The sequence below is a fragment of the Glandiceps talaboti genome, chromosome 7 (assembly GCF_964340395.1).
Source record: "Glandiceps talaboti chromosome 7, keGlaTala1.1, whole genome shotgun sequence".
Taxonomy (NCBI): domain Eukaryota; kingdom Metazoa; phylum Hemichordata; class Enteropneusta; family Spengelidae; genus Glandiceps; species Glandiceps talaboti.
In genome coordinates, this window is record NC_135555.1 from 10266981 (window position 1) to 10290312 (window position 23332).

At 38.2% G+C, this 23332-nt stretch overlaps 2 protein-coding genes across 2 annotated transcripts; both read right to left on the bottom strand.

Moving 5' to 3' along the window:
- Positions 1–3451: 3451 nt before the first annotated feature.
- LOC144437901 (uncharacterized) lies at positions 3452–4255 on the bottom strand. Its single transcript, XM_078126933.1, has one exon. The coding sequence runs from the start codon at positions 4253–4255 to the stop codon at positions 3452–3454; it is 804 nt and encodes a 267-aa protein (XP_077983059.1).
- A 9632-nt stretch (positions 4256–13887) lies between these two features.
- LOC144437902 (uncharacterized) lies at positions 13888–14427 on the bottom strand. The gene has a single exon (XM_078126934.1). It carries the CDS (start codon positions 14425–14427, stop codon positions 13888–13890), a length of 540 nt encoding a protein of 179 aa, XP_077983060.1.
- Between the last annotated feature and the right edge of the window lie 8905 nt (positions 14428–23332).

Consider the following 23332-nt stretch of genomic DNA (forward strand, 5'->3'; position numbering starts at 1 on the left):
TTCTGGAGAGTTATCTCATGAATTTCGTTCGACTGACAAGAAACACCTGGAGTAGCGTTCCTCTTTCATAACAAATATAGTTACTTTGATGGAGGCGATGGCATAATTGCGGAGAGTTCGTGTAATGTTCCCTGAATAGCTCGACAAGTTGCTATTGTACTATATGAAGTTAACTTTTGACTTCAGTGATATACGTGATCGATTGCAACTATACGCAACTAATTTTAGTAACGCAAAAAAGATCGTCTTCAATTGACCGGTGCGCATTGCCAAATGCACACGTTTTAGAGCACAACAAATCAAGTGTACGCCGTTTCAAGTAGCACGTGACTTATACCCTCCAATGGTTGTAATGGCAACGTCTACATTAAGACAACAATGTTCAACTCTGGATTAATTTTTCAAAATGTTTTTAAATTTCCACTCTTTTTCAGCTCAGCTATCATTATAGGTTGACATTCAGTACAGATACTATTTACATGCTATTAGCAATGCCCAAAAATGTTTAAAAGTACGTTCAACGTGCGAATTTAACGACGGGCCATCGGTCCGAGGCATACTAATTCTTCGTCGAACCAACACAACCATTTTGCCTAGCTGTCGGTCCTTATGACCAATTGAAACATTTAAAATTTTCATATTTCACCAATCCAAAATTGTTTTTTAACTGATTTTTTGGAGACAATTTAACGGACGGACATCATGTAAATGGGCATACAACTTGGTCCGTACTTGCGTGAAAGCGCTTTATAACAGAAACAAATGTACTACTCTGTCAAAGTTCATGTTTACATTGTGGTAACTATTTACCATGGTAACTGTTATACTGTTAATCCATGTATTTAGAACATGTGCAATATATTAATACATAAGACCACACAATTTACCTTTTAAAGTAAGTATCACGTCACGTGATATATCTATAAGTATACCAATACACTAGAGCCTTGCCAGCTTGTTGTTTCCAATGGTTGCCAATATAAACCTGGAATTATCTTGCCAAATTCGCTTTGTTTCCGTCACAACACGACTTAATTTCGTGTGAAGGAACCTATCGTCAAAATGATACTGACTACATGTATGTTTAAACACAGAAGGAAGAAGAGTTACCTGATCAGTCCCTTCTCTTGGAAGCAAAATGTCGTTTATGATGCCCAGGGTGTGGAGACGTCAACATCGATTAACGTCACAGGTGGCTGGCTTACTTTAGGTTGGACTATGTGTCGCCTTTACCGTGAGTCTTAACCCGGGGCTACTAAACAAGACAGTCTATCACATATAGGAGCTACATGTGTATTGTACAATTTACCGTATGTTTGTTTGTTCCTAAATGTGCAACCATGTTTAACATTTTTGGATATATCTTAAGAGTCACCACACACACACATGATTCAGTTTCTCAAACTAACACGACAGTCATAGGACAATGGATGCATTTCCCTTTGTGGCAACATAAACTGAACTTTTATTACATAAATGCACACATTTCCCACCTTCCTCATAACTCACGAGTTTATAGTTAACAAAAGTATATATTCTCTATTTATCAGCTCTTTTCTCTTCGCAAACAACTTTCTTCTTACTATATGTAACTGATGTGCTGTGAGAAAATTCCCTGAACGTAAATGTTCGTCGCGCGCAAAGCTTTACCCTTTGATAGGAACTTTTCTCGAGCACATCACTATGATCGGTCTGTTGACCCTTGACCCCGTTGCCATCGTATGGTCTCCTATTGATTCAATATCCTCGTCAATGTCCATCTTCTCTGCTATCAGAGTCTTAATTTTCTTCGTTTGATCTCCCAGATCCTCTCCTCATCTTCAGCCACATCATTTGGGCCGATCCTCCAGTTCCGAGTTTGATGCACGTGAACTTGTCGTTTCTGTTGTGAGCCGGGCAATCTCCTCTTCTGAACTATATAATATTATACCCATTATAAGCTGTCAAAGTTGACACAGTGTTTGACATGTACAAGATTAGCAGTCCTCTACCGGAGCTAATATTAACTTGAAGTTTGTGTAGCGGGTTATAACCAATTCCTTGTCTGAGTTGCTGCCCTCACATGCGAACTTCGTTCGCTTATAGTTATAGCATCGAAAGAAAGCCCGAACGTCTAGCAGCAAGACTAGGGTTTAAGGATGAAGGGCACAACTGTTACCATTCAAAAGAAACGGTAAACATTTAAAAAAAAAAAAAAACACCCCTAATTTTACATAGATCTTCATATGAGCTGAAAAATAGGTAAATAAAGGTGTCTAGCCGCTTCCACCACTCCATCAAATTTTAATCAGATTGGCATGTCTCGTAATACTGTCATACTAGTAATCATAGACCCTCCACCATGTACAAAGGGTGTCATTCCACTGTTTACATACTGGAAATGCTGTCATTCGTTTTCTGTCATTCGGATCGACCTTTTGGCCAGTGACTACATTTTTTATGTAATGATACGTATTTTCAGCATTGCCACGTCATCATTACTGTAATCGTGTTCAATAAGTTAGCCAAAATGTGCTCATGAGCTGATTTTTCGTCGCAAATACCGTGTTTTTGCTGAAGGTACTCTTGACGGGTACGTTTCGGACGGTGCCCTTAAGAGGCCTGTGGTTTACACCATTGAGTGTGGCACGCTTAGCCTTCATAACACCTTTGAGTGAATTCACAAATGATGAAAAAAAAATTTGAATGAATGTAAGAATGAACCTAAAAACAAGATGAAATATTAAAAATAAACAACAAGCATGTATTAAATAAAGGATTGTTATCACAGCAACGTTTTCAAAAATATTTATTCAAATTTCAAAATTTAAAGAAATCAAAACACACTATCTTCATAACTAAGTAGTAGTAGTTTATTTCAAATGCTAAGGCCTCAGCCCATCGCACAAAACATTTTACATAACAGCAGAGAAGAAAAAGAACAAAGAACTGAATATCATTCTACTAATAATTAACGGAAAAATAATTAAAGGTAAAAATATGACAGGGGAGAACATATACATCTATGTTTGCTGAACAAAACTAGTACGAGTTTTGAAAGCTTTATGAACAAAAACTGATAGTTTGTATTGGACTACTTCATTCTTGCATGCCAGTAAGGAAAAATATTTTTCTTTCGTGGGGTGAACTCTAAATCTTTGAGGAATAAAATCTACTCTATGGTCGTTATATAAGGGGCAAAACAATATAAAATGACATTCATCCTCAACAACTGTAAAACTTTGTCTTTTACAATATAGACACTAGCTTCATAATATCATAGTATCGTGGTGTTATGGTGTGAACTTTGATTCTACATGATGTGATGGTACGTTTTCACCTCTGTAAGATTAGTCTTGCCGATAACATCAGCAGCTATAGATTCAACATCTGAAAATACACGAAAGTACGTGAATTGTCTTTAAAAGAACGTTTCAAGCTTTCGATGTGTTGTACAGTGAGATGATAGCTATTAATCCACACAACATCTGTACGTGTACAGCTTTTCATAAAATGGTTGTGCATCTTTTATCGCCACTTGGACATATTCTGGGAGAGATGAGACGTCTATGGGTATTCTCTCAGACGGTTTGATGAAGCAAGTACTTCTCAACACTGTACCATACCAATCTGTTTCCCAGTCGAAGTCTTCGGTTCCATATTTAAATGATTCGCAATCACTCAGTGGTTCCCAGCGTAGCATGTCATCAGTGTAATTAAAACCAGCGTTGTCGCAGTATTTCTTCATAATAGATGCAGGTTTATTAACCAAATCATCAGCATCAATAATCATCGGATCAATGCCTTTTACGTCTTTCAAATATTCGTACAACTCCCACATTTCACGAAACCCTGCCTCTTCAGGGAAGAAACCGTCGGCCCAGTTTGGTATGCCTCCACCGGTGATTGTACGATGCAGTGAAGTGAGTGAATCTACAGGATTGCGAATGAGAAATACATGGTGGTAGCCGTCAGGTAAAAATTCCCATTTGCCAACCATGCAGTGAGCCAAATCTTTCAAGAAGACACCTGTAAACCCAGGAACATTGCCCTCTAAGGTACCCTTTACATCACCATATTTGAAATTCGGTATTGGTTTAAGGTTTTTGTACCGTTGGAACATTCGTTCTTCTCCAACATAAGATGCGACTGTGAAATACTCGTGAAATACTCGGACACCTTCTAGATTTCTGATAGCACGCTCAAATGCAGTTGATCGACATCTGAGAGCTGACCAAAGGATGGACTTAGGTATGTCATTTTTCTCCACATCCATGCTTCTGAAACGATATTATAGCAAATGATATAGTATATTCAACTAGGTCCTTGTTGTGAAAAAGGTAAAGCTCCCAATTTACGAAAACAAACAAACAAACAAACAAACAAACAAACAAACAAACAAAATAAAGAAACAAACAAACGAACGATAACTAAATAGATAAATAAATAAATAAATAAATACTGACAAGCATCAACAAGAGAGTAATTACAAATCATTATCAACAACAAGCTATATGTTTTTATATATGCGAAATGGCCACAATTGTACATACCCACAATTGTGACCATTTCGCATATTAAACGCAAATTCCCATCGTCGTAAACCATGGCCTGTTTCACGGCAACGCCCCCCCCCCCCCACTGATTTATTTCGAAGTGTAGCGGTATAAATAACAGCTCTGGTTTGCACCCCACAAGCGTAACTCTAGCTAACTCGTAACTCCCGTGCACAAGCACTCGAATCCGATGTGTATGATTAAAAAAAAATATGTATGGTAAATAAGTCTTATTGACCATACATATATTTTTTTTAAATCATACACCGCCATCACACAACGACCTAGGTTATATGTCATATGAACGCTAGTTCGTGTGTTCATTATTTCTCTTTCCTTTGTTTTGTACTTTAGGCCAGAAAAAAAAAGCTGTTCAACGGGCAACATAATCCGACACATTGGGTAGGTAGGTCGATTTTTTTTTACAAAGGATTTAAAAACAAACCACATGTAATGATGGCAAAACATTTGAAGTTGAGTTTACATTGTACTTATTCATTCATTTTGATTTTATCTCTTGCAATTTGTCTGTATGGCAATTGATTTCCATCAGCTCTAGTTAGGAAATGTGCACAATTTACGGTTAAACATATTTTGTAGCGCCTCTCAAAATATGTTAAGACCCGCTAAATGAAACTCCAGAATTATTTTAGCCACTCGTTCTGTCACCTCCACTATAGAGGAGATATAAAATTATATATGGTAGCACAGGTACAATGATGCATTAAAAATAAGTGATAATCAACTACAATAACAGTCCAAATGATATTACTTGACAAAGGATGTGCATTTCACATTGGATACTTGTAAGGAGATGTCTCATAATTAGCTCTGACCTATGAAGGGAGGTACTTAGTCAGCCACCTTCCATCTTGTTTTGGGAGAAAGACAATTATTACCGTGATTGCTACTCATTGGAAGGATACATCCTCAAAAATACAAACTTTTTTGAAAATAAGACAATATAGGAGGCCATTTAGAGGCATAAAATATCAAACAAAAAACATAATTTAAAGTCTTACAAAGCTTGAATGTGGTTTTAAAATACCAGAATTGAGAGACAATTATGACATGCAGTACATTTTATCTGGCTATGAAGTGTATTTTGTTGTGGCAAAGCTGAAAGATATTTTGCAGATGTGGTAAATGACTTCTCCTGAACTTTAATTTGATTCCAAAAAAATCATGAATAAAGAAAGAGTAAAACATTTGAAGACTTTCAGACTATCAGACTTTTGATGGCCCAATGACTGCCCTTCCCATGGTCATAAAGTTTTGCTCATTTCGTTTAGTGAATATTGGATATGCAACAGTTTAATTTTATCTCAATTCATGCTTGTATGCATCATCAGAGCCAAGTAAACCACTGATAGTACATAATTTGGAATTGACTCAAATGTATATTGTTACATGTACTATGTACTAAATTGAAGTGAACAACTTTTTTTTCTGGCCTTATGCCTATCCGCCATTAGGGGTGGACCATTTGATATCCTGGGGGGGCTTGGAAGATTTCGGGAAAAAAAAGATGCCAAGTGGATTTGCTTGAAAAAAAAAATCCGGATATGAGTGGGTGATGGAAAAAAAAAGATGGACCACTGCTGCTAGAAAAAAAATATCTTGACAGGGAAATGATGCACAGGATCAAGTATACTGTTCAACCTGCTCGTTCCTCTCCAACCAGGACACTTGTCAAATCATGACAAACAGTTTCAAACACATGTCAGGGACCAGTCAGTTTCGTTAGCCTGTGGTACATATATATATTTGTTCTTGTCTCTGTTTCTTTCATAAATGGTTTAAATATTACTTCATGTAAGGGTTCAAATATAACTATACATAAAATTATACATATAATACATGTATTACCCAGCTACCAAACTAGTTACATAACATGCCATGTAATTTTTTGGCTGTTTCACAATCAGTGCTTCACTTATCTTGCACTTTGGGGCAAAAGTGAACTTGACTGTTTTGTAATGGTAATCTTCATACTATTACTATTACTATTGGATAGTTAAAAGAACTTAATCTAAATAGTTCTAGTCTCTTCAATATGAATTTGTCAGAAGGGATGATATACTTCTTATTTCAGACACTACATGTATCGACACCACAACTCAAATTCAAGTTTCTATTGTACACTAGGTATGACCTCCTAAAGTGCTCTAACACATCAGTAACTTTACTATACATGCAATATCAATGCCCCTATACAAATGTTACAGGCCCACCTTTATAACATGGAAAACCTATTTAAAAAGGTTATATTTACTTTAGCTTTTCGATGCTTGGCAATATATATCTCAGAGGCTATGAATAACCTAAAAATTGCCTAAATAGAAACAAAAAACTACAGATCTGGCAGGGGGAGACCCCTTGGACTCCATCACCCCAGAGGCCACTCATTCGTTAAACCAACAATAAGATTCACCAAAATTGGTAAAAAAAACTTGAAAAGCTTCTAGGGGAGACCCCTAGGACCCCCCCCCCATAAGAGGTAGACATGTCCAAGCCTCAAATCAAAGTTCTTCCCTCCACCTCTTACTGTCAAGATGCTATGAAACTTTATTTCAAAAATGTTTCAACCATGTGTAGTTGCTTTTTACAATTGTTAGAGCTGTCTTGTAAAGCTTGCAAATTATTGTCTGAAAGTGTCTGTTAATAGCCTGAAAATTGGCTTTAAGAGTAAAAATCATCCAGAGCTTCTAGGGGGACACCCCCTACAACCCCCCTCCCACATAAGAGGTAGACATGTTCCAGTTTCAAATCAAAGTTCTTTCCTCCACCTCTTAGTGTCAAGATGCTATGAAACTTTATTTAAAAAATGTTTCAACCTCACATAGTTGCTTTTTAAAAGTTAGAGCTGTCTTGTAAAGTTTGTAAATTATTGTCTGAAAGTGTCTGTGAATGGCCTAAACATTGCCTTTAGAAGTAAAAATCCTCCAGGGCTTCTAGGGGGAGACCCCCTAGAACCCCCCCCCCCCCCATTCACACATTCACCCCCCCCCCCAGTCTCAAAGCTCTTCCCTCTACAGCTTACTGTCAGATGCTATGAAACTTTATTCACGGGATCAGTGACTTTTTGTTGGCCCAATGGAAAATAACACTGACACCCCCCATCCCCCCAAGCTGGAGAAACTGACCGGTCTATCTGAATGTCTGATCTCACCAATCAAGTTTCCGATTTGTATTTTCAGTGTGTCATCATAACATGGCATAAAAACTGTCAATGATGTTTATTTAATTGAAAATCAAACATGTATGAAATATGTAGTTTTCTAAATAAAATATGTGTGTGATAGAACAGCATCTTTTTACTCTCTGTATTACCCTGTGTGAAAACCAAACAGAAAATTGTGGCAACAAATGTAGGTGTTCAACGTTGACGTAAAAAAAAATCCGGATATCTCAAAGAAGCAAAGAAAAAAAAAGTTGCCAGCATAGGCGAAGGAGAAAAAAAATAATTCTCAGGCAAGCAGGTGGGGAAAAAATAATGACTCTCCACCAATCTTCCAAGCCCCCCCCCCCCAGGATATCGAATGGTCTACCCCTTAAAGGTTAATTCGTACGTACTTGACATTGATTCGAGTGCCTGTGCTCCCGTGTACCTTCGCTGTTGCTAGCTTCTCTGGTACAACGGTACATCTATTTTTCCGAAGTACACTCCGCCGAGTTATTCACAGTGTAGAGGAGTTACCAGTACATTCCGTTCCGTAACTGAGAGTTTGACTTACGGAGCTGAGCGTAACTCTGCTCTGTTCCTGCGTGGACGTGACCGTGACCGCCGTACGTACCGCTAGTGTTTAATACTCTGGACCCATGACCTCAAAAATTACCCACAACTCCCCAGTTTCAGAAGGGATCATTAGGGGGGGGGGGGGGGGCTGAAGAGTCTAAAATGGGGTCCACTTTGCGTTATTTTTTATTTTGCTTGGTCTAGAATGTGGTCCATTGTCCTTTACCAAATGAAATCATAACTGCCATTAATTGTCCCAATATGTTGCCTCCCAAGAGAACCGTCATTATTTACGAACTGGGGGGGGGGGGGGGCGTCGGAGGAATTGCTTCGAAGTACACTCCGCCGAGTTATTCACAGTGTAGAGGAGTTACCAGTACATTCCGTTCCGTAACTGAGAGTTTGACTTACGGAGCTGAGCGTAACTCTGCTCTGTTCCTGCGTGTACGTGGCCGCCGTACGTACCGCTAGTGTTTAATACTCTGGACCCATGACCTCAAAAATTACCCACAACTCCCCAGTTTCAGAAGGGATAATTAGGGGGGGGGCTACTCCCCTTATTTGAGTATACGTATATGTGCCTCCCTGGGTGCGATTTCTAGCCCTTTGGTCTAAAATGGGGTCTGTTTTTTTCGAGCTGAAGAGTCTAAAATGGGGTCCACTTTGCGTTATTTTTTATTTTGCTCGGTCTAGAATGTGGTCCATTGTCCTTTACCAAATGAAATCATAACTGCCATTAATTGTCCCAACATGTTGCCTCCCAAGAGAACCGTCATTATTTACGAACTGGGGGGGGGGGGGCGTCGGAGGAATTGCTTCGAAAATCCAGAAAATTTGACATTTTTTCTTAACCCCCCCCCCACCTTGATACAGTTTTTTTTCATAACACCCTCCCCCTCTCACCATTTTACCGTCATCATAACTCATTAACTGTTAATGGTGCGCTACAAACATTACACAAATTGAGTGTTCCATTGAAACACCACATGCACACACACTCACACACATGTACATACACGCATACATACATACATACCTACATACATACATACATACATACATACATACATGCATACATGCATACATACATACATACATACATACATACATACATACATACATACATACATACATACATACATACATACATACACACACACACATACACACACATACACATACATACATACATACATACATACATACATACATACATACATACATACATACATACATACATACATACATACATACATACAATGATACATACACACATATACATACATACATACATACATACATACATACATACATACATACATACATACAGTACACACACATACATACATACATACATACATACATACATACATACATACATACATACATACATACATACATACATACATACATACACACACACACACATACATACATACATACATACATACATACATACATACATACATACATACATACATACATACATACATACATACATACATACATACATACATACAATATCAAAGTTTTTATTTTGAATTTGAATTTCCTTATAACGTTATGGATGTAGCATATTTCAAGAGGAAGGGATAACAATGAATGCAGCTTATTCCCAAAGTAGTACCATAGGTAAAATTTGAAATTAGGTGGTATTAGTTGAATCTAAGTTTGAGGGCGCCAAGTGGGGGTGGCTACATATATATTGTGACAAAAAAGTTCACAGACATTTCCTGGCATTCACAAACAAGTACACTATCACTTTCTACTTGTGTACATTCACCAACTGTAGTCACTATGTATAAAGTTAACAAAATTATTTATGGCTGTAGCAGGAATTATAGTCCTAGTTCTTCTTCTTCTTCTTCTTCTTCTTCTTCTTCTTCTTCTTCTTCTTCTTCTTCTTCTTCTTCTTCTTCTTCTTCTTCTTCTTCTTCTTCTTCTTCTTCTTCTTCTTCTTCTTCTTCTTCTTCTTCTTTTTCTTCTTCTTCTTCCATTATAAGGATAATTTTTTTCTGCATAGTATGCGTTGGTGGTACCATTGTCGTTTAATTTCTGCAACAAGTATTTCCTAGCGCTTGTATGGGTGAGTTTCTTGTCGAGTTCCGCGAGCGCTCTCTGATGATATATTCTTCATTATATTGCCGATTGTATTTGGTCCCATGGCTTGCCGTTTGAACCATGTTTATTCAATGGGTTGGGGATTATTATCCTAGACGCCTAAGTGAGCGATCAGCTTTTTACGGCGAGGGGGGGGGGGATCAGAGAGGTCACCTCAATTTAGGACTAAAGAAGGAATAAGGGGGGGGGGTCACCTTATTTTCAACAACTAAATGAAATCATGAGCCACGCTGCTGTACTGAAAATTCCATACACTTATAAAATACATTTCTGATCTTGGAGGAATAGAATTAAGTTCTACGATCTCTTTATTGACATTTCTAGTATAACAATTTTTAATTTCGGCTCAGACTACTTATAAACACCGATTCGGGTACAATTATAATTGATATCTCAGACCATTTTCCTATATTTGCATGTTTTTAATCAATTCAGACACAACAGGCTACAGATCATGCATATTTTAGGGACTTTTCTACATTCCATGCGCAGGCCCTCAAAACTGATCTGAAAGCTGAAAAATGGGTCCAGATGTTAACTTGTGACGATGTCCAAGCAGCTACAAAATTTCATCTCAAAATTTCTTGACATCTGTGAAATCCATGCCCTCTAAAACGTAGAAAGAAAAGCAAAAAAAAGACAGAAGGAAAAGGCATGGATGACTATCGGAATTAAAAAAATCAATTAGGACAAAACATAAACTTTACAAGAAGTTGATCATAAGTTATTTTAATGAAGACTTGTATATCAATTACAAAAAGTACAAGAACATCGTCACAAACATTCTTAGGAAGGCTAAACAAGAATATTATTCAATACGTCTGTCTTCAAGTAGAGGCAATATGAAAGAGACTTGGGGTGTCATCAATGGACTTATTGGTAAAACAAAACACAAGCAATTTATCACGCCAAAGCAGATAATTCACAACTATACTGGTACTGAGGAAGTTCATACGCAACTAAAGGACATTGTACAAGATTTTAACACATTCAATTCTTTGTTCAAGTAGGTGAGCATCTGGCAAACAAAATACCTCATAATGACCATATCTCATTCCAAGATCTCCCCAATCATTTTTCCTTAAGCCAGTCACACAATATGATGTCCAACAAATTATTAGAGATATCGATATCCATAAAGCCACGGGCCAAAGATGAGATATCCATTCCTCTTGCCTACATAATTAATTTATCGTTTTGTTTCGAAAAATCCCCAGATCACCTCAAAATCGCTCGAATCTAGCTTCTTTTCAAAAAAGGTAACAAAGACGATTTGGGTAACTATAGACCAATCTTAGTTATTGAAAATTTTTGAGAAAAGTGTTAAAAATAGCCAATTGATGAATTACCTAGATAAATGTTCGTAAATGTTCGTCCCGGGCAAAGCTTTGCCCTTTGATATGAACTTTTCTAGAGCACATCACGATGTTCGAACTGTTGACCCTTGACCCCGTTGTCATTGTATGGGCTATTATTAATTCAATGTCATCATCAACGTTCATCTTCTCTGCTATCAGAGCCTTATTTTTTCTTCACGTTTGTTTGATCTCCTAGATCCTCTCCTCATCTTCAGCCACATCGTTTGGGCCGATCCTCCAGTTCCGAGTTTGATGCACGTGAACTTGTCGTTACTGTTGTGAGCCGGGCAATCTCCTCTTCTGAACTATATAATATGTAGATGTATCTAATATTTTCAGCTTTTCTTTATTTTCATCTGTCGTTTGTTTACGTCATCAAAGGCTTCTTCCATATTGTTTAGTTGAGATTATCTATTTTCTTGTTTATGGAGTTCGTGTCTTTCTTTAGATCTCATACACATGATTTCTGCATGTCTCCAATCTGATAAAAGTCTGATGTCGTTAAAGCGGCTAGATGTCTTTATTTACCTCTATGTCACCCGGAACAAAACAAACGACACAAAACGATGGAAATATGGGTAAATAAAGGCATCTAGCCGCTTTCACCACATCAGATTTTAATCAGATTGGTATGTCTCGTAATACCCTCATAACAGATTCATCTACACTCGACTCTGCTGGACGAAGTGTGGGAGTCAATGTTGACTGGCGAGTGTCCAGTCCAGGGTTTAGTTCAACATCGCCAGAGAGCTGTATTAGTCTACTCACAAAAGGGTTCTTTACTGCTTGGTTGAGTACCATAGCATAGATGACCAGTTTCGTGCGGTGCGGTGAAAACTTCAGTGCATGTTGTTCTTGGACAGTCTTCGGACCAATGTACAAATGAATCATTACTGTACAATATGTTAATGTACTTGACATATTCAGGTTCAGAGAAAGGGAGGATACTTGTTGCTATTTCGTCAGCTGTGTTCAACTATTAAATCATGGAATATATAGATGTCACAGTCAATGCCATGAGCATACGCAAGTACATACCAGGACACTACAGCGCCCCCACCACGTATTTTCTCTTCAGCTGGCCTCCTGCCATTAATAGTTCTCGTTCCCTAAGCATGTTGCTAAGCTTAGTAGTTTGGCATGAAAAGTGGAACACAGGGTTTCGACGTTGTTTATTGCATAGATATGTAATCTTTGAACTTGGGAGGGGCGTGAAAGTAGGTTTTTCCCTGTTAGAAATATAGCTTGGCCTTGGATTCAGTACGAACGTTGTGGCCAATTGCAATGACTATATTTTTTACATGTAATGATACGTGATTTCAGCATTGCCACGTCATCATTACTGTAATTGTGTTCAATAAGATAGCCAAAATGTGCTCATGGGCTGATTTTTCGTCGCAAATACCGTGTTGTCATTCTCGTTGCGTATCCTGTGGGTGGAGGTCCTATGCGCAAGCTAAAGCACGTATTTCTGCTGAAGAAATGAAGTACTCTTGGCAGGTATGTTTCGAACGGTGCCTGTAAGAGGCCTGTGGTTTACACCATTGAGTGTGGCACGCTTAGCCTTCATAACACCTTTGAGTGAATTCACAAATGATGAAAACAAAAAAAATGAATGAATGTAAAAATGAACGTGAAAACAAGATGAAATATTATAAATAAACAAAAGCATGTATTAAATAAAGGATTGTTATGACAGCAATGTTTTCAGAAATATTTATTCAAATTTCAAAATTTAAAGAAATCAAAACATATCAGCTTCATAGTATCACGGTGTTCGGAGTCCCCTTCTCCATTATTAAGTTATACCACCATATAATGAAGTTATACCATTATATAATGATGTTATACCATATTAATATTTTAACACCGTATATTGAGAAAGGGGGAAAGGGGCTTCATATATTGGATAACAACCACATAAGACAGTCATATGGCTTTCCATAGTAAACGTTGATTGTACGTCAACTTGATTCTACATGATGTGATGGTACGTTTTTACCTCTGTAAGATTAGTCTCGCCGATAACCTTAGCAGCTATAGATTCAACATCTGAAGATACATAGAAATATGTGATTTGTTTTTAAAAGAACATTTCAAGATCTTGATGTGTTGTACAGTGAGATGATAGCTATTAATCCACATGACATCTGTGCGTGTACAGCTTTTCATAAAATGGTTGTGGATCTTTTATCGCCACTTGGACGTATTCTGGGAGAGTTGAGACGTCTATGGGTATTCTCTCAGACGGTTTGATGAAGCAAGTACTTCTCAACACTGTACCATACCAATCTGTTTCCCAGTCGAAGTCTTCGGTTCCATATTTAAATGATTCGCAATCAATCAGTGGTTCCCAGCGTAGCATGTCATTAGTGTAATTAAAACCAGCGTTGTCGCAGTATTTCTTCATAATAGATGCAGGTTTATTCACCAAATCATCAGCATCAACAATCATCGGATCAATGCCTTTTACGTCTTTCAAATATTCGTACAACTCCCACATTTCACGAAACCCTGCCTCTTCAGGGAAGAAACCGTCGGCCCAGTTTGGTATGCCTCCACCGGTGATTGTACGATGCAGTGAAGTGAGTGAATCTACAGGATTGCGAATGAGAAATACATGGTGGTAGCCGTCAGGTAAAAAATCCCATTTGCCAACCATGCAGTGAGCCATATCTTTCAAGAAGACACCAGTAAACCCAGGAACATGCGACTGTGAAATACTCGTGAAATACTCGGACACCTTCTAGATTTCTGATAGCACGCTCAAATGCAGTTGATCGACATCTGAGAGCTGACCAAAGGATGGACTTAGGTATGTCATTTTTCTCCACACCCATGCTTCTGAAACGATATAATAGCAAATGATATAGTATATTCAACTTGGTCCTTGTTGTAATAACTCTTAAAGCTTGTGATAACTCTAATTCACGGCGTTCATTTGCCACAATACAAGCATAGTGTACAGTATACCCCAGTGTCTGCATGCTACACCACAGGACACTCAGGCTCAGTTAGTTATGTTTACGAAAACAAACAAACAAACAATAAATAAATAAATAAACAAACAAACAAACAAACAAACAAACAAACGATAAATAAATAAATATATAAATAAATATATAAATACTGACAAGCATCAACAAGAGAGTAATTACAAATCATTATCAACTACAAGAATTACTATATGTTTTCATATATGCGAAATGGTCACAAGTGTACCAATCTGATTACAATCCGATGTAGATGTCGGCTAATCGTTCGTTGCTATTTTACCTTCGTTATTTTGCCTGAATTGACCTTCGTGGTACATGTTTACGTTTATATCCCGATCGCCTCCGATTAGCCGACATCTACATCGGATTTTAATCAGATTGCAATTGTACCTACGTACGTATACCCTACAATTGTGACCATTTCGCATATAGGAAAACATAGAGTAATTCTTGTAGTTGATAACGATTTGTAATTACTCTCTTGCTGATGCTTGTCAGTATTTATTTATTTATTTATTTATTTATTGTATTGTTTGTTTGTTTGTTTCCGTAAGCATAACTATCTAAGCCTGAGTTCTCTGTGGCTAGCTACATGTGTAAAGAAGACAAAACTGCCAAACTGTGCATGTGCAATTATGTGTTCAATATGGGAAAAGGTCAAATTCAAAGTGCAAATGTTACATCCGTTGTGTACGTTGTTCTTGGCCCTTGGGCATATAAACCCATGTAATAGCTGTTATTTACACAAGTTCTGCCGTATACTCACCTTTATTACTCAAATGTAGAACTTGATATTACTTCTGTGGTTCCTTCCTTTTCTTCTTCAAACTGTTCACAAGCAGTACTAACTTATGGAATACGAATCGCTGTATGCCCAGATAGGGATGTGAACTCTGCACAGGAGGCGAGGCTCAAAGGAAGAATTACTGAAAAGAGCCATGTGTTAGTATTTGTCTATGTGAGATAACCTAAGAGTAAATTTATCATTGTCAAAGTGACATACTAATAAATGTGTTGGATTATCATTGGACATTTAGCATTCGACACAGCCAGATAACGTATGATCCAATTTGCTATTAGTGAAAATCCGCCACACTGCTCTTCTCGAGTCAATAAAAAAAACATCTGTTGAAAGAACATGCATGTACCCACTTGCAAAATGCATATCGTATCATATCATATCATATCATATCATATCCATCAAGCACGCTTGTTTTGACACAGTTAAAAATTCCACAATTGAAACCGACCTTTAATTTATGTACCCAACTGTCAAAGGAATTCACATTCACACCAGGTCACATTGGTCGATTGCCACTGGTAGCGTGGTGCTATAGTAAAATATTTTTGGTGGTGATGGCTACTGCAATGGCTATGCCCTATGGCGATGGTGGTGGTGTTGGCGATGACTATGCCTATGCAATGGCTATGCCCTATGGCGATGGTGATGGTGAAAAATACCATATATTCATACCAAAGTGACAAATATAATGATTTTGGTGATATCGTGGGGTTGGGACGGTGTTGATGTTTTTAAAAGGAGGAGGACCTAGACACTCGCCCAATTCCATTTTCTAAAAATTGGCCGAGGTTCCCTTAATTTCCTTTCTCTAAATATTACCCCCTCCCTTGCCAAAAGGATCGATCGATATTTGTAATGACATTGGTTGTTTCCCACTATTATCTCCACTGTGACAGTGATGTGTAAAGGCATTGCATTAATCCCTGCGTTTGCCAGAGCTCTTCTAAGACTATAGACGGGTGCTTTACTGGTTCTCTTCCGACACTGTCTGGACTAGGGTCGATATCACCGCTCCTAGACTCTCTCACAGTCCTCGGAGCTTCTAAAATTCACGCTAAATGAATTATTTTGTTTGTACCGATACCATCTCCATAACGTATTCCATGACCGTACTCGAATAACCTTGTACTGTGCACCCTCATCGACCACATAGAGATAACTATTCGTTGACATGTGACCGCGACGCTCCGTGTTTTCGCGAAGCCCGAATGGTTCATGGTTATCTCTATCATGGTCGATGAGGGCGCAAAGTACAAGGATATTCGAGTAAGGTTTTAATATATAGCTGACATCGGTACACACAAAATAATTCGCTTAGCTTTAATTTTAGTAAAGCGAAGCTCCGAGGGCTGTGAGAGAGTCTACACCGCTTCATAGGGGCATGTAATATTTCTTAGATGGTTGTTTTCCTGGTCTAGAGGCTAAACATAACAACATGTGTCTATATATTCCTACCTGTGAGGAAAAACAGGTTCTTTCTACTAGTAGTATAGAGATTGATACATTTGTAGCAGCAGGCAATCTGGGCAATAATACGTGCCCCTGTGCACTGCTCCAAATCCTCAGTGTCTTACCACAATATTTACTCTTCTCTCGTGAGACCAACGCCTCTCCTCATACCACAATTAACAACGATTCTTTGCAGCATGGTCGCCAGTAGCGTATTTAATATGTTTGATATTAAATAATAGATAGAGAAATGATGGTAACGATCACTATGGCAATGGCTATGCCCTATGACGATGGTGATGGTGGTGGTGATGGTGGTGGTGGCGATCACTATGGCAATGGTGATGGTGGTGGTGGTGGTGGTGGTGGTGGTGATCACTATGGCAATGGCATTGCCCTATGGCGATGGTGATGGTGGTGGTGGTGGTGATGGTGGTGGCGATCACTATGGCAATGGCTTTGCCCTATGGCGATGGCGATGGTGATGGTGGTGGTGGTGGTGGTGGTGGTGGTGGTGGTGGTGGTGGCGATCACTATGGCAATGGCTTTGCCCTATGGCGATGGTGGTGGTGGTGGTGGTGGTGGTGGTGGTGGTGGTGGTGGTGGCGATGGCTATGGCAATGGCTTTGCCCTATGGTGATGGTGATGGTGATGGTGATGGTGATGGTGATGGTGATGATGATGGTGGTGGTGGTGGTGGTGGTGATGGTGGTGATGGTGATGGTGATGGTGATGGTGATGGTGATGGTGATGGTGATGGTGATGGTGATGGTGATGATGGGATGTCAAATAACAAAAACATGCAAAGTTAGGTAACTAAATCAGTCCCATAAGATGTGACCCATCCCTGACTAAGCATTTGTGTGCTTTCACTAATTTGTAGAGCTACAGAACAACAAAAAACATGAAGGAGCAATGAACCAGTAGTATTTTGGTTGTTTTGATGAAAATTGATTGATTAACGCACTTTCTATTCTTCATATTCGGGGGGGGGGGGGCAATGTTCCCCAAAATTGTTCTACCGTCCTTACATGGCGTTTTCTGAGCCTGAATCCATATAGAAGCGGGAGTACCATGTGAACAGCTACGGTTCAACATACACATCGCCGTGATCAAGCTACTTCTGTGTGTCAGTCATTGTTACATGTGACAAGCGACAAGTATGTGATCCCGACGCATAAGACCCCCCTCATAATGAGGATCCGAAATGTCATTGGGAAAAAATTCGAGTGTTGAATTGCAGACAGACTGTACGGGTTTCAATTTACATAATCGGATTTAATAGTACTATTTAGTATATAATTATATAAAACATTGGTCCTTGTAGAATTTAGCTATTCATATATGATGGCTTTGACCTTACATCCGGGGAATGGGCAAAGCAATTTTGATTAATAACAGATATTTCAAATCAGTGCAGCGTGTGCTTGTCTGTACTAGTCACTGCTACAAATAATGAGACTATGCAGCAAGATAACGAGACAAGTTATGATTCATATTCGTCATATATCATTATATTTTAAACACCCAAGTCTATGGGTGTGTGTTGTCAGTTATAAAGCTTATACACGGTTGCCTGCATAGATGTCATAAATCTCCTTTACAACACAGAAGTACAGATTGGACATGACAGTTTTGTGTACGCGACCCAAATTCTTTCGCTTTACAGCAAAGTTAGAAACTCGCACTCAACGGTCACTGAAGGAGTCAGATGTGACGTACATGTATAATCTAATTGTAGTATTTGCAATGAAGTAATGTGTGTCGGAGCCAATCATATTGGCCTAAATCCCGATGAAATAATTTTGGTAGCCTATCACACCAGTCTACGTCCTAGTGGAATAATTTTTACCTCAGACAAGTTTATCTACTTTGCAGTTTGTAACGCACCAAGCCAAGTCTGTTGTTGTTGTTGTTGTCTCTGTGGTTGTCTTTGTCGTCGTCAAAATGAGGTTTGTACTTAAGAAGTTGTTCTTTGACAATTCTATTTTGTCATGTAAGCAATGTAACGTACCGTATATGTGACATTTCTTTCTCCATGATATTTGCACATCCTTAGTAGTTTTCTAGGGGTGCCAAATTGTAGGTAACGAAGTTCCTAAAAGGAGTAAAATCGCCGATGGTTCGAATCAAACCTCTAGCACTACAGGTGGAGGTCATTGTCGTGAAAAAAAACCTTTTTACGGTAAAACACGTTTGCTGTCCTGATGCCTCCCCTCGTAGGTAATCAAACTGTATGTACGAGACGCAGGTCACTATTTTGAGTGTGAATAGCTAGCAGTACTACATGTAGTTAGAAGTTTCTTGTTCGTTCAACTCCATTGACGATGTCTATCGATTTTGATGAGAAACATTTACAATATAATATTGTACACAAACCATCTTATTGTAAAATAATGAATATGGGAAACAAACTTATTTTGTTTTCATTGAGTTTGGAAGTTACAGTTTAAAGAAGATGTCAGTGGCGTTCACACGCTATTTTTTTACGCCATACTCTTGAAGACTTGTATTTTCTGGTTGTGGGCCCCAAAAGTTCCTTAAAAACTGTGATTGTGTTAGCTGTCTTGTTTATTGATCTGAAGACTGGAATGTCATACTTCGTTGTGGAGAAGAATGCCAGTCGACCAGAGTCACGTTATGACGACGTCATGCAATCGAGACAGTCGGTATTGCTAAGGCAACCAAACAAACAAACAAACAAACAAACAAACACACACACACACACACACACACACACTCACACACACATACATACATACATACATACATACATACATACATATATATAGGTTTATTGCATCAGGTCAACTGACCCATGAGCTAACAAGTCAAAAATACATAGACAATAACTATACATTTGTTACATAACTTAGTGGAGAAGATACAAATTTGTGATTACATGTTCACATGTTAACACGCCACCAGTGGCAATTATTGGCCATTATGCCTAATCATGAATGCCTTGTAAATATAAAGGCTTAGTCGTTGTACAATGGAAGTTTTGTCAGAGGACATCAGATCGATAAATTTGAACACATTTGGGGTGAGTCCAGTAATATCGTGGTATGTACCTATCCCTGAGCAGACCAAATTTTGTACACACTAAAACGAAATAAAACTCATCTTCAATAACCCCACAGTTGCTGCACACCCTATCCGCAGGTGAGGTTCTCGGCCTGGTCAGTCCAACGGCCAGCCTCGATTTGCAGTGGGTGTGACGAAACTCTTAATCTAGTGAGAGCATGTCTAAATTTTGTAATAGATACAATGTCTAAATACGGTTTGAAATTAAAAGTATCAAAATGTCTATATAGTCTTGCTCTGGATGAATCGTTCAATCTGCTGTTCCAAGTTTGTATATAGTTGTCAAATAGTCGCTGCTTAATTAAAGCCAAGAATTTAAACTCATCCCCCACCCCCTGATGCAACCATACATACGTCACTCCCAACTCAGCTAAAATATTTTTTACTGACGACACCCAACTGTTACATCTGGGATGTTGTTGCAGATCAGTCAATAAAACATCATAAATTCTCCTTATATATTTGTTTGGCTTACAGCATATTATTTTCAACCAAAATTTTACAATCTTATAAAAGCGCACTATACGATATGGGACTCTACCAAGTTCACCATAGATGAAATCATTTTGTGTACTCTGCTTAACGCCAAGAAGCTTTTTACAGAATGACAAATGAACAGTCTGAATAGCATCAGCATTAGCAAAACCCCATATCTCAGCCCCATAATTTAGGATAGGAGAAACTAAAGTGTCAAATAAATATAAAACATGCCTAGGGTGAGATTTTCAAACTTATAAAGATATGTGTTCAGTTGAAAAACTGCTTTCTGTGCTTGACCTGCCAATGTTCGTTGCGCCTCCTCAAAAGAACCTCCTTGGGTGAATACTAACCCTAAATAAGTAAATTTGTTTACAATACATACATACATACATACATACATACATACATACATACATACATACATGTACATACATACATACATACATACATACATACATACATACATACATACATACATACATACATATTTATTTATTTATTTATTAAGCCGTGTACACAAGAAGTGACATTGGCAAGGAAATATACCAAAAAAACACTGATGTTACATACATAACAAGCAAACACGTGCCATACATATCTACCTTACATCCAACCAACCAACCAACCATCCGTGCATGCACGCGCGCGCGCACACACACACACACACACACACACACGCACACACACACACACACACACACACACACACATAATCGAAATCATATGCATGATAACACCTGGGACTTATCCTTGTCCGGCCGGATCCACCAACGAGGTTTCCAGATGATCGTAGATAAGTAACTCAAATAATGCAGTTACCAAACATAGCAGCTATTTCAAGTTATGTTTTTACACACCTCCCACCTCAGACCACCACACTATAGTGGTCTGAGCACTCGCACGTCGTCACAGTGCACACAACGAAAATATGGTATAGGGGCGTGGAAATAAGAGGAAAAGAAGGGAAAGACAAGAACAGGAAGAAAGGGAAATAGAGGAAGTGAAACAAACGGAAAGAGAACAAATGGGAAGGGAAGGGGAAATAGTAGGAGAGTAAAATTAAAATTGTTTGTTTTCTACTACTTTACAATGGTATGGCATAGACTTGTAGTGAACTGGTTTGGTTTTGTCCACTTTATAGGTGTAAATAAAACCTGTAACCATCATGATATATGACTTTGCCTTCTGAAATTCATTCCTTATTTGACAAATGTGACTTTGTGACATTCTTGGCCTCCTTGTCGTACAACAGCAAACATTGAATATAAATAACAAACAAACTTGTGTACACCGTGTACCTGTCAGACAAAAATTTACGACACTTTGTTGAAGGTCACACAACCACGTCAAAGCTCTTCTTAGTACATTCAAGTTATCCCTTTTCTTTTCCGTCAGTTGACGAAGTTTCTGCGTTGGGGCTTGGCATGTTCTCGTATTAAGACTGTATTTTTCTTAAGTTTCGAATTCGTAATATATTTGTATTATACCACTTTATGGTAAGATTGATGTCCAGGGATTGTTTACAGAGTGAAACCATTCCAGAAGTATAGATTTCTAACAAGTCAACAAGTTCCTACAATTGAAGTTGATAGGTTAAGGAGTTTATATGTAACTCAATGCAAGTAGATTACTCAAATGCAAAGTAACAACCATGCATGCATGGGCGCCATACTGACATCCGTGCTTAAAACAAGCGAACTTGAAGTTTATTCCTTCGCTCTGATGTCCCAATGCCAGTTTCTGAGATCCAATAAAAAAGGCGTGGATTTTAATAAGCAAGCCATCGCATCGTACAAATTACTAGTAGTTTGTTTCTGTAGTCAAAGCGTTTATCTACATATGTCTCTTTTACCAGAAAAACGGCCACATTCAGACGTTTCAAATGAAAATCATACTGCTCTGTTTGCATATTTAATAGCTAGATATGCTTTCGTCAGCAAAATATAACACATGTCACTGATTGCTGTATTTTGTGTTGTTCTGCGCAGAGGCTTTGGAATGCTACCGGTTCTTATCTTGATATGTTTCTACTTTGACCAAGCTACTGGAGGTAAGATGTATAACAACACGACAAACAAATATAAACACTGGAAGACTTAGTATAAATGAAAAATCAATGCTTGTATCGTGCATGGCCGCCAGGGAAGTTTGTACCTTAGTTTCACCTAATACAGTGAAAACCATGTCAGATCTGAACACAACGTTTGCTGACTCGACAAAAATCTTACATTTTTTTTTGGTTCCAAAAAAAATCGTTCAAACATTATTGTTACATTTTCTTCATGTGAAATCCAATTGTTATCGGGTCGACGCAAATCATTTTACAGCTTTAGAATCTCCTATACGAGGACGGTCTCTAAGCTTTGTTTCAAGTGACAACCATTGTATATTATACCTTCATAGCATTTATGGTAATATACCGTAATAATAGAAACGGACGTGTAGTAAATTGCTAAATGTATGTTGTATGCTCGGAGACATATCCGGGTACATTTAATTTACATTTGCAGAAAACACTTTTTAGTTCCCCCAAAGTACCACTATAGTACAACTTTGAAAATCGATTTAACTATAAACCAGTCTTGCTCAAAATAAAAAAAAATCTAAAGAGTGGAATGTCGCAAAATGTTGACACCGTTTGACTTTTATTGCATCAATGTTTGTTTTTACCACAGTTGCACTGTCCCTGTATGTCCCTAGATATTGTATATATATAAATGTATATGATGGATTCTAAATTTGTAAATCAGAATGAGATCATCCAC

Excerpts from the sequence above, each read along its gene's own strand:
- LOC144437901 (XM_078126933.1), bottom strand. The coding sequence starts at position 4,255 with ATGGATGTGGAGAAAAATGACATACCTAAGTCCATCCTTTGGTCAGCT.
- LOC144437902 (XM_078126934.1), bottom strand. The coding sequence starts at position 14,427 with ATGGCTCACTGCATGGTTGGCAAATGGGATTTTTTACCTGACGGCTAC.